This window comes from Rhinoderma darwinii, chromosome 3 (genome assembly GCF_050947455.1).
Source record: "Rhinoderma darwinii isolate aRhiDar2 chromosome 3, aRhiDar2.hap1, whole genome shotgun sequence".
NCBI lineage: Eukaryota > Metazoa > Chordata > Amphibia > Anura > Rhinodermatidae > Rhinoderma > Rhinoderma darwinii.
The window spans coordinates 318,448,802-318,462,127 of NC_134689.1; the positions used below are offsets into that span (position 1 = coordinate 318,448,802).

The 13,326-nt window shown below is 42.6% G+C and overlaps 1 protein-coding gene across 1 annotated transcript in view; it reads left to right on the plus strand.

Moving 5' to 3' along the window:
* ARRDC4 (arrestin domain containing 4) overlaps positions 1–10,613 on the plus strand; it is a 52,343-nt gene extending 41,730 nt beyond the window's left edge. The window contains exons 6-8 of the mRNA XM_075855283.1: positions 218–380; positions 6,275–6,429; positions 7,254–10,613. Of these exons, the coding sequence (XP_075711398.1) occupies positions 218–380; positions 6,275–6,429; positions 7,254–7,280 (345 nt within the window). The 3' untranslated portion in view covers positions 7,281–10,613. The remainder of the gene's footprint in view (positions 1–217; positions 381–6,274; positions 6,430–7,253) is intronic.
* Positions 10,614–13,326: the final 2,713 nt, after the last annotated feature.

Genomic DNA, 13,326 nt, shown 5'->3' on the forward strand with positions numbered 1-13,326 from the left:
CCCTAACTTTTTTATTTGTTATGTGTATTCTCGATGAGACAGTGAATTTCAAAATATAGTGTATACCCAATCTAATATATTGTATTTAAATACCTGATTAAGAAATCCTGAGTTAATAGATAGTAAAAAAAAAAAAATCCAGGAAATATATTTTTTATTTGAGTGTTGTGCTTTATTTGCCACAATCAATGAAAACATGAGACATTCTTTCTTGCAGGTCTATATACACATTCCTGGGTCAAAAAAGTTGCTGGTGGAACTACCTCTAGTTATTGGCACTGTCCCCTTTAATGGATTCTTATACAGAAATTCAAGTGCTGCCAGTCAGTTTCCTGTAGATATGAGCTGGCTTGCCTTAACACTGCCAGAGCGACCAGAAGGTAAGAACTATTACAGAATACTATTATATTATTATATGTGATGTAAGAATATGTATAGTATAACTTGAGAGTTATAAGGCGTCTGAACTTTGTCCTCAACTGATGCCCTAGTTTGTAGCTATCTTACTGAAGTCTACCATCACCTTTAGGGTATGTGCACACGATGAGAGGCTTTTACGTCTGAAAAGACAGACTGTTTTCAGGAGAAAACAGCTGCGTCGTTTCAGACGTAAATGCTGCTGTAAAGGATCTGCCAGGCACAACTTCTGTGTATACTCCCATAGGTAATCAGTCTGCACCTGAGTCTATGTCTCTGAGACTGACTCCATCTTCCACCACTCAGGATGGCAGGCTTAGGAGTGGGAGAGCCTATCGCAGCCTGGCCAGACGGAGCTAGCTCCCGCCCTCTGTCTATTTATACCTGCCTTTCCTGTTCCTCCTTTGCTTGTGATTCTTCTCGTGTGGTTTCCTGGCCCAGCTACAGCTTTTACTATTTGATCCTGCTCCATACTGACCCTGGCTTACTGACTACTCTCCTGCTCTGCGTTTGGTACCTCGTGCACTCCTGGTTTGACTCGGCTCGTTCACCACTCTTGTTGCTCACGGTGTTGCCGTGGACAACTGCCCCTTTCCCTTTGCTTTGTGTTCCCTTGTCTGTTTGTCTCGTGCACTTACTGAGCGTAGGGACCGCCGCCCAGTTGTACCCCGTCGCCTAGGGCGGGTCGTTGCAAGTAGGCAGGGACAGAGTGGCGGGTAGATTAGGGCTCACTTTTCCGTTTCCCTACCCCCGTCATTACATAATCACAAGCCCGTATACCTAGTCTACCCTGCTCCCTGACACTACTATGGACCCCCTTGAGACCCTGGCCCAGCAAATGCAGGGTCTCTCCCTACAGGTCCAGGCCCTGGCTCAGAGGGTCAAGCAACCTGACGCTACCATGGTAGTGCCCCTCACCTCACCTCTTGAAACCCCACCTCAAGTTGCCTGACCGGTTCTCAGGGGACCGGAGGACTTTTCTCTCCTTTCGGGAGAGTTGTAGGCTCTACTTTCGCTTAAAGCCTCATTCCTCAGGTTCTAAGAGCCTGGGTATAATTATGTCCCGGCTCCAGGAAGGGCCCCAAGAGTGGGCCTTCTCCTTGGCTCCTGACGCCCCTGAACTTTCCTCCGTTGATCGTTTCTTTTCTGCTCTCGGACTCATTTATGACGAGACTGACAGAACTGCCTTTGCCGAGAGTCAGCTGGTGACCTTATGTCAGGGTAAGAGACCTGTTGAGGAGTATTGTTCTGACTTTAGGAAGTGGTGCGTAGCTTCTCGGTGGAATGACCCTGCCTTAAGGTGCCAGTTTAGGTTGGGTCTGTCTAACGCCCTGAAAGACCTGCTAGTTAGCTATCCCTCTTCTGACTCCCTAGATCAGGTTATGGCTTTAGCGGTACGACTTGACCGACGTCTCAGGGAACGACAGCTTGAACGTTTTTGTGTTTTCCCCTCTGACTCCCCCATGATGCCTTCCGAGGTCCCGTTGCTTCGCTCTTCCACGGAAGACTCGGAGGTACCTATGCAACTCGGGGCCTCCGTGTCCCCCGACAACGTAGAGAGTTCTGCTTCTATTGTGGGGATGACAAGCATCAAGTGAACACCTGTCCTAGGCGTAAGAATAAGCAGCCGGAAAACTTCCGCGCCTAAGTGATCATCGGGGAGGTCACTTGGGCGCACAGGTATTTCCCGTAAATATGAAACGTAATAAAATATTGCTTCCCTTTCAGGTCTCTTTTGGTGGTAGGTCTGCTACCGGCAGTGCCTTCGTGGATTCAGGGTCTTCTGCTAATATCATGTCTGTGGAATTTGCTATGTCTCTAGCTATGCCTTTGATTGATTTGCCTAAACCTGTCCCGGTAGTGGGTATCGACTCCACTCCTCTTGCTAATGGTTATTTTACACAGCATACCCCTGTTTTCGAACTCCTTGTTGGCTCCATGCATTTGGAGCAGTGCTCTGTACTGTTGATGCAAGGATTATCGTCCGATTTGGTTTTAGGCCTTCCCTGGTTGCAGTTGCATAATCCCACGTTTGACTAGAATACTGGGGAGCTTACCAAATGGGGTAATGAATGCTTGACGTCATGTTTTTCTGTTAATTCTATTTCTCCCCCTGAGGAGGTGAACACGCTACCTGAGTTTGTTCAGGACTTCGCTGATGTTTTCTCTAAGGAGGCCTCCGAAGTGTTGCCTCATAGAGAATACGATTGCGCTATCGAATTGGTACCAGGAGCTAAGCTTCCTAAGGGTAGGATATTTAATCTTTCTTGTCCCGAACGTGAAGCCATGAGAGAGTCTATCCTGGAATGCCTGGCCAAGAGTTACATTCGCCCCTCTACTTCTCCGGTAGGTGCTGGCTTCTTCTTCGTAGGGAAGAAGCATGGTGGTCTTAGGCCATGCATTGACTACCGTAACTTGAATAAGGTCACTGTAAGGAACCAGTATCCCCTTCCTTTGATTCCTGATCTCTTTAATCAGGTTCAGGGGGCCCAATGGTTCTCTAAGTTTGATCTACGGGGGGTGTATAACCTTATCCGCATCAAAGAGGGGGATGAGTGGAAGACTGCGTTTAACACGCCCGAAGGTCATTTCGAATACCTCGTCATGCCCTTTGGGTTGTGTAATGCTCCTGCGGTCTTCCAGAATTTCATAAATGAGATTTTGAGAGATTACCTGGGGGTATTTCTTGTAGTGTACCTTGATGACATACTGGTGTTTTCCAAGGACTGGCCCTCCCACATTGAGCATGTCAGGAAGGTGCTCCAGGTCCTTCGGGAAAACAAACTGTTTGCGAAAACCGAAAAATGTGTGTTTGGGGTACAGGAGATACCATTTTTGGGTCAAATCCTCACTCCTCATGAATTCCGCATGGACCCCGCCAAGGTCCAGGCTGTGGCGGAATGGGTCCAACCTGCCTCCCTGAAGGCGTTACAGTGTTTTTTGGGGTTCGCTAATTATTACAGGAGATTTATTGCTAACTTCTCGGTCATCGCTAAGCCACTTACGGACCACACTCGCAAAGGTGCTTATCTCCTCCACTGGCCTCCTGAGGCTGTCCAGGCTTTTGAGGTCCTTAAGAAGTGCTTTATCTCGGCCCCGGTGCTGGTTCAGCCCAACCAAATGGAGCCATTTATCGTGGAAGTTGACGCATCCGAGGTGGGAGTGGGGGCTGTCTTGTCCCAGGGTACCAGGTCCCTCACCCATCTCCGTCCCTGTGCCTACTTCTCCAGGAAGTTTTCGCCCACTGAGAGTAACTATGATATTGGCAACCGCGAACTCTTAGCCATTAAATGAGCATTTGAAGAGTGGTGCCACTTCCTGGAGGGGGCTAGGCACCAGGTAACGGTCCTTACCGACCACAAGAATCTGGTTTTCCTAGAATCTGCCTGGAGGCTAAACCCGAGACAAGCTCAATGGGCGTTATTTTTTACCAGATTCAACTTTTTGGTTACCTATAGGGCTGGGTCTAAAAATATTAAGGCGCGTAGCTTCATGGCCAGCCCTCCTTCGGAGGAAGATCCTGCTTGTATTTTGCCTCCAGGTATAATAATTTCTTCTATTGATTCTGATTTAGTCTCTGAAATTGCGGCTGATCAAGGTTCAGCTCCCGGGAACCTTCCTGAGGACAAGCTGTTTGTTCCCCTGCAATACCGGCTAAGGGTACTTAGGGAAAATCATGACTCCGCACTATCTGGTCTTCCAGGCATCCTGGGTACCAAACACCTCATTGCCAGAAACTATTGGTGGCCTGGGTTGCCTAAAGACGTTAAGGCCTACGTCGCCGCTTGTGAGGTTTGTGCTAGGTCCAAGACTCCCAGGTCCCGACCAGCGGGCTTACTACGTTCTTTGCCCATTCCCCAGAGACCTTGGACCCATATCTCCATGGATTTTATCACCGATTTGCCTCCATCTCAAGGCAAGTCGGTGGTGTGGGTGGTAGTAGACCGCTTCAGTAAGATGTGCCACTTTGTGCCCCTCAAGAAACTACCCAACGCCAAGACGTTAGCTACCTTGTTTGTCAAACACATCCTGCGTCTCCATGGGTCCCTGTCAATATTGTTTCGGACAGAGGGGTGCAATTTGTTTCTTTGTTTTGGAGAGCCTTCTGTAAAAAGTTGGAGATTGATCTGTCCTTCTCCTCTGCCTTCCATCCTGAAACTAATGGCCAAACTGAGAGGACTAATCAATCTTGCGCCTTAAGGTCCCGTCCAAGAAGTTTGCTCCCCGGTTTATTGGGCCGTATAAGGTCATTGAAGTCCTCAATCCTGTCTCCTTCCGACTGGAGTTGCCCCCATCTTTTCGAATACACGACGTGTTTCATGCCTACCTCCTTAAACGCTGCTTCCCGTCCTTGGCTCCCTCGAGGAAACCTCCGGTTCCCATTCTAACCCCTGAGGGGGTGGAGTTCGAGGTGGCCAAGATTGTGGACAGCAAGATGGTCCAAGGCTCCCTCCAGTACCTGGTCCATTGGAGAGGATACGGGCCTGAGGAGAGGACTTGGGTACCCGCCCGGGATGTTCACGCTGGGGTATTGGTCAGGAAGTTCCACCTTCGTTTCCCCAATAAACCAGGTCCACTTAGTAAGGGTCCGGTCGCCCCTCATAAAAGGGGGGTACTGTAAAGGATCTGCCAGGCACAGCTTCTGTGTATACTCCCATAGGTAATTAGTCTGCACCTGAGTCTATGTCTCTGAGACTGACTCCATCTTCCACCACTCAGGATGGCAGGCTTAGGAGTGGGAGAGCCTATCGCAACCTGGCCAGACGGAGCTAGCTCCCGCCCTCTGTCTATTTATACCTGCCTTTCCTGTTCCTCCTTTGCTTGTGATTCTTCTCGTGTGGTTTCCTGGCCCAGCTACAGCTTCTACTATTTGATCCTGCTCCATACTGACCCTGGCTTACTGACTACTCTCCTGCTCTGCGTTTGGTACCTCGTGCACTCCTGGTTTGACTCGGCTCGTTCACCACTCTTGTTGCTCACGGTGTTGCCGTGGGCAACTGCCCCTTTCCCTTTGTGTTCCCTTGTCTGTTTGTCTCGTGCACTTACTGAGCGTAGGGACCGCCGCCCAGTTGTACCCCGTCGCCTAGGGCGGGTCGTTGCAAGTAGGCAGGGACAGAGTGGCGGGTAGATTAGGGCTCACTTGTCCGTTTCCCTACCCCCGTCATTACAGCTGCTCCAATATATTATGCGAGGCGTCTTTGACGCCTGTAATCTTGAGCTGCTCTTCATTGAGTTCAATGAAGAACGGCTCAAATTACGTTGCAAAGAAGTGTCCTGCACTTCTTTGCCGAGGCAGTCAACTTACGCGTCGTCGTTTGACAGCTGTAAAACGACGACGCTTAAATGACAGGTCGTCTGCACAGTACGTCGGCAAACCCATTCAAATGAATGGGCAGATGTTTGCCGACGTATTGTAGCCCTATTTTCAGACGTAAAACGAGGCATAATACGCCTCGTTTACGTCTGAAAATAGGTCGTATGAACCCAGCCTAACCCTTACTTACTCATACTGTAACTGACTGGTCTGTAGAAAAGTACCTTTCAGTTACTGGGCTACAGAACGATTAGTGGTCTTTCTCCGCAACAGGACGAACACTGATTGATTAGTTGTCGGTAGCCCATCATTACCAGTTTTAGAGCCACTGACACAAGGGGCCAGTATGGCTTATTATTCTAAATGATATGTTAGGTTAACAAAAATTGCTCCTCCTCCCGTAACCCCTTTATGGCCACCTCTTACAACTACTACTTGGGGTGGCCCTTGATTTTTCATGCCTTAAATGAAATCACAGATAAAACAAAATCACGTAACTATAAAAAGTAACCATATATTTTAATATGTTTATATTTTTAATAGCACCACCAAATTATGGGGATATTGTGTCAGAAGAAGAACTTTCTTGGAGAGCCCCACTAGCCACTGACCAAAGTGACTTAATTGAAGGACTTCATTTTCCACCATTTACTGTCATCCAGGAGTTCAGATTTCAACCACCACCATTGTATTCAGAGGTAAAGTTGACTATGCAAGTGAAAGAATTTAAAGCAGATCTGTCACCTGTTTAAGGGCAGCATTGTATGGGGACAGGTTCACTTTACTATTAGCCCAAAAGGCACAAAAATATATTGTGCAGTTTGGCTAATAGGAGCTAAAAAAAAAAAAGAATACAGCTGCTGTATTTATGAAGGGAGCGTTCCCCCCCCCCCCCCCCCGTGCCACTCCGTCCCTCTTTCCAGTGATTTATGGCTACCATGTATACATACAGATAAAAGGCAGCAGGTGTAAGGGTGGAGGGGAACGCTCCCCTTATTAATAAAGCGGACTCATAACTATGAGTCCGCTGGTGTATTTTTATTAGCTCCTATTAGCCAAGCCCAATTTTTTCTTGTGCCATTTCAGCTAATAGTAGAGTCGACCTGTACGTGTAATATGTTTCCCATAAACAGGGCCACATACCATGATGACAGACTCACTTTAATGTGAAAAAGGAAAGATCACCAGTTATATGATGATAATGATGATTTTTGATGGAATATGTGAAGGAAAGCATAATTATTCAATGACCGGTTCAATTTAACAATGTATCTCAACTTTAAAGGGAAAGGGGATTGTTTCATGACTCAATACCTTTAAAAACAGAAACCGGCTGATCACTGCAGATCCTGCATCTCTGACCCCAGCGGTGAGCTGTTATCCAAGGAGGAAGTTGCTTCTGGTTATTCAAAATTGTATCACTTAACAATGGTGAATTGTTTTTGTACTGCACATAGTTGCATAGTTTGTGAAAATCTCAGTGTTCTGTATAATTTACCTAATTTTATATTTGTCCACACAGGTAGATCCGCATCCAACAGCAACATAAACAGGTCCCTGCCTCATTCATCCTAGAGGAATGAAAACCATAATCATAAATCCTGTAATGTTAATAAAAAGAGTTTACATTTAATGTGATGCATCATCTCAAGCACAGGGGAAATGGAATACGTTTTACATAGTTCGGTGCATGTATTAGATGTTCCCTAAAAAATTGTCAAAGTTCCTTGGTTATTGAGTGCTTGCTAATTTTATTCACTTGGAAAAAGTTAAATCAATGCAAGTTGGTTACAAAAGTGGAGCAGAATGGGTTCTAGTTTCATGGCTGAAATCGTAATAGTGGCCATTTCTATTATTTTACAGCTGCTTCATAGATAGCAGTGGAAAAGGTGCTGTACTTATCAGGGAAAATATAGCATACAGCGTCGGACCTGCAGAAAAAAGGGAAATTGTGCAACATATCTAGCGTTTTATTGTGTGTTAGATCTTTGGTTACTGTACATATTTAACTGTTCAATGTCCCTATTGTCAGAGTGAAAGTGAAGTGCCACCTTTAATTGGATATATAGTCAAAAAATGTAAAATGTTGCATCTTTGTAAGTAGTCCTGGATTTATATCTTAAGAGCCTGTAGGCACAACATGTTCTCTGTTAAGATTCTGACCAGGCAGTGTGAATGTAACATAGACAGGACCTTCCATAGAGCAGGTACATCAGTATATAATGGAGTGGGCATAAACTATTATATAATCCAACTATAGGCACAGCATGGTTTATTGCCTTTTTACAGTATATATAAATATACAGTATAGGAAAAAAAATCTCCTGTTGCTAGCTGGAAACCATCAGAAAATTGCTGTTGACGGATCTGTGATTTTTATGTGTCTTTCTTTAGTATTTCTGGTACATAATGGTATAGAGTTATGAAAGGGTTGTGGGTCTAATGGAGTCTTGTAGCTTAATTTAATAACACATGAATACCCAATGCAAGTATTACATTTTAATAAGAATGTTGGTATTTTTTAAGTGCTAATAAGCATTTGATACTAATGTGTTAACATGCTGACCTGTGATGATTAAAAAACTAAAGCCATAATATAACCTGTCAGAAACAACAAGCCTAAAAAACAAAAACAGAAAATATACATGAAAACAATTATAAAGGGTGATACAATTAAATGACAAAGATGCTGATTACTGACTCGAGTATGTTAGTACAGTAAAGTTAAAGATGGCGCTTCACTATCATTTACCAATGTCAATTGTCAAAAAAGTTCATGATATAAGTTCAGGTATAACATATTTTTGTGGTGTTGTTTGGTTTTTTTTTCCTTCGGTGTACACTTTACAACTTTTACAAATAATGTTATGATATATTGCAGATACACGTGAGATGATCATATTGAAGAAATCTGATCTCAGACCACTACTGATTTCTAGAATGAAAGAACCTAATACTCTATACTAAAGGTGGCCATACACATTAAATAACTGGCAACCAACATTTATTTCTACCGGCCAAGCATACATGTTTATTTGAATGGGCCGAGGGGCTTATCTCACCTTGGAACAAAGCATGATTAAATCCATAATCCGCGATCCTTATTTCTCCCGACATCTGCGGTCAGGGAAGTTTAGGGTTGGCTCCGTACACATTATATCGTCGGCCGATCCCACTGAAATCGGCAGGTTCAGCCGAGGTTTGTCTAATGTGTATGGGCACCTTAAGCTCTCGGACATTGATTTGAATTACCCTTTAATTAGATTGTTGTGTCAGACTGCCAGTAACGGAAATCTATAATTAGTGCCAAAGGGGTTTGAGCATTCTATAGAGCCCTGTAATTCTGGAAATCTGCGGCAGTCTCAAACTTCAGCAAAACTTCTCACATTGTGGTGTGACTTTTTATGTGTGTCAACCAAATTTAATGTCCTCCAGTCTCCATAAATTTGGTCAGAGCCTTTAATTTCTTACATACTTATATACTACTTGGATCCTAAAGGGCTTTAAATAGAAGTTGTATTAAAAATTGATTTGAATGTATGTTTATCTAACTTCTACAAAGTATATTCACGTAAATATGCTTATTGCCGCTTTGGTGGACAGTGGAGTCCATTCACACGACTAGCCAATCTGGGGGTGTTTTGTGATATCAGATACAGTATATAGTATGCTTCATGTTTGTAGGTTTCCAAAAAGCATCAACTGTAATGTTTCTGCCAGTATCAATCTTGTTTAGTGTCTGCTTGAATTCAATGCAGGATATGAGTGTTTATGTCCTCTTCTTGTACCTTCATAATGGGCAGTTAGGATGTTACCATGCCTACCCAGAATTTGGTCTTCCGACCCAGAAGACCTAATTCTTGGGAGCCACAGTAAGATCTGAACTGTCCATTTTGTATGTGAGTTCAGTTATGTCTATAGAAATTGAATGGTTATCATAGCAGGTGGAATATTAGCATACGGATAAAGGTATTAGTGTCTTAGTTTAAGCCACAGGTTTATTATATTTGGTTGGTATTTTACTGAATGTACAGAGTACTGGTTAGTACAGTGTTTATTGGGCACCACCTGGAATATAGCAGGCACATGCATATATCGCAAATTATGCATGTTGCGAGGGTACATGCTGTCAGAATTATCTGTATACACAATACACATATATACCTGTAAGGGGACATAACGGGGCACGGCACACATTTGTGAAGCTAACTTCTGGGCAGTGCACATGTATAATAGGTCTGTACAGTTGTATATGTGTATTATTTTTGGCAATGTAGACCGCAAAATTTTGACACCAATAGCCAATAAATTCATGTGTATTTATTACTATGTGTCCAATATTAGTTGATTTGACCAATGTGAATTTTGAGTTGGAGACATAGGATGTGTATAATAGGAGGATAAACTATGCTGGTGAACTGTTTAGGGCATATGATAAATCATATTAGCGATTAAATTATGATCTGTTTTACTAAAGAAAATTCCAAATACAAAAGAGATCATTTTGGATGGAACTAGCTTAGAAAAAAAATATGTTCTAGAATGCGAGTACTGGATATTCAATTTCTTTCCATAAATGTGAAGAAATGTAAGCAGGAATGACCAAATACAACCTATTTATATCCTCATATAAGTGTGCCTTTGTACAGTGCCTTGCAATATCATGCTCCTAAACTTTGAATATTTTAAATGTTGCTGAAATATAAATGATAGTTATTTCTTTTGAGAGAAAAAGGAAAAGTAGCAGCACATCACAAAGACAGTTACTTCATGGAATATATTTTACCAAGTGTAGGTATATGTCCGGTGGACGCAGTATAAAGTTGTAGCCAAATAGACTCCAGATATAGGCATCAAAAATAGAGAAACTGCAGCACATGATTTTTGTGGTATCAAAAGAGTGTAAAAATTTATTTTATTGCACCATAATATACAGCAATGTTTTTCAACCATAGGTGTGGGTCAAAACGTCGCTGTATATTATGGTGGAATAAAATACATTTTTACACTCTTTTGATACCACAAGAATCATGTGCTGCAGTCTCTCGGTTTTATTTATATATATATATATATATACACTGTGACAAAATGTATTCCACTATTTGTCTTTGACTGTTTATACAGTACTTTGTCCGTTTAAAAAACAACGGCTTCCAGCTCTTAAAAAATATATCTATTATATATAAATTATACTTCTGCCACCAGACACCCTATATTTGGGGTTAGGAATCAATTTTCAGAAAGAAAGTGTCCATATTCTACAAAATATTTTTGGGCAAAGCAATGTGATAACTTGTTTGGTGGTTCTCTCTTGTTGTCCATTGCTGTGAGGTGGACAGAGTAACGTGCAACTAAGCAGATCATGAAAATGCTTACGTTGACAGTATAGTGGCATGCTTAAGCAGGGGCATACCTAGGCGGAGCTAGTGGGGTATGTGCCCTGGGTGCCACCAACAAACCACCCTGCCTTAGGCATGGTATCTAGATACAGGGCTATGAAAGTGAATGCAATCTGTGCCAATGGAAGGCCTACTTAGCTAAAACTAACATACGTAAGAGAAAAATATTGTCTACAATAGATTATTTTGACAGTTTTTCCTGATTATTCAACAATAATTTACCAAGTTTTATTGCACAAACGTCTTATGCCATGGACAGCCAATTATATGTTATAAAAGGATGTGTGTTTTTATTTTCCCTGCTGCGTCTGGTAATATTTAATTATGAAAACCATGAATGTTTGTGGTGTATTCGTCAAGAGTACAATTGGAAAACCAACTGGTCATATGCTTGTCATTTGGTTGAAATCTTGTTAGGGGCATTTACATATCCACTTGTGTGAAGGACAGAGCAACATGTGGGAATGAAGGTCGGAGTTCGAAGAGTTAGAAAAAATGTGAGCGATCAGTGCAGCAAACAGAATTGCAATGTTGGTTTCCTGTCAGATGATTCTGGCCTATTGTAATGTCAAATACAGCCCTATAAATTGGTTTCCAACATATAAAGCAATATATTCATTTTAACATCCAGCTTATATACTATAGGTTATAATAGTGATTCCTTAAATTGCACATGTTGACTAAAGCCCCTTGATGCCTACATTTGTTCATTTTATGGATGTTTTAAAATAAAAGGTTCTTTACAAGCCAAACATGAATTTTTATGGGCCTTCTTCTAAGCAGTATCATGTTGGGGTGAAGCACATTTTACATAGAGTTCATGCACATGACCATTATTACGCCTCCATACAGCCTTTGAGTTGTACAGAGCCTATGGACTTCTATAGGACCCTACTGTACCTTCGTATGCCTCTGATTTTATTGCTTCTATTGGAGAATTTTTCCATAATACAGCAGTACACAGAGAGCCTATAACTCCAGGGACAAAGTGGCATACAGGCTCCTGCAATGGATATAGTAAAAACAGGTTAATGCTAAAGCAATTTCTAGCTTACCTATATAAACTTTGCAACCAAATCACAAGGGTTTGGGTATGTGGGAATTTGACAATAAATAAAGTATCATTTACTAAGCAGCAACATTTGAAATCTGTCATAGGGTCTTAATACTGTTTTGCAAGTTAAAGAGGCTCTGTCACCAGTTTATAACTGTCCTATCTCCTACCTAATCTAATAGGCGCTTTAATGTAGATAACTACTGGTTGTTGTTTTTTTTTAAAAAACTTGTATTTTTGACCAAGTTATGAACATTTTAAGATTTATGCAAATTTGTTCTTAATGCCCAACTTGGCGTTTTTTTTACTTTTCACCAAGTGGGCGTTGTAAAGAAAAGTGTATGACGCTGACCAATCAGCGTCATACACCTCTCTTCTTTCCAGAACAGCTTGATCCACAGCACAGCGTGATCTCGTGAGATCACGCTGTGACGTCGTCCCTTCATCCTGCGAGTCCTTCACCGGAGTGACGGAAGAGTGAACAGACATCGCCTCCAGCCGCTGCAGATTCGGATAAACGTCCTGGTACGGCTGGAGGAGATGTCTGTTCACTCTTCCGTCGCTCCGGTGAAGGACTCATGGGATGAAGTGACATCACAGCATGATCTCGCGAGATCACGCTGTGCTGTGGATCAAGCTGGGCTGGAATGAAGAGAAGTGTATGACGCTGATTGGTCTGCAACATATACTTTTCTATACAACGCCCATTATTCTGCCAAACTTAATTTAAAAAAATAAATGTAATGTATTCTTATTCATTTATAATTGTATTTGAAACTAATTTTAAGACTTACTTGAATATACTAATATGGTGTGAATCAAATGTCACTGATGTCATTACTTATATTTACGACTATTTAAAACACTCTAGAAAGTAAACAAGATTGACCAGTTAGGGACTATTTTATAAAGCCATAATATGGCCACATCGTAGCACCGGTATTACGGCCGCAACACCGGAACGCCTCAGTAGCTGCTCTCTACTCTTGCTAATAGAGGTTGATTCCGAGCGGGTGACTACCTTCTATAAAGTTCTTATGTCCTAATAGGGCAAATGGACAGGGGTTGTCCTGATAAGACAACCTCCTGAAATACACAGTGGACTCTCACAGGTGAGGAGTGCTCTTGCTCTCTCTGCAAAC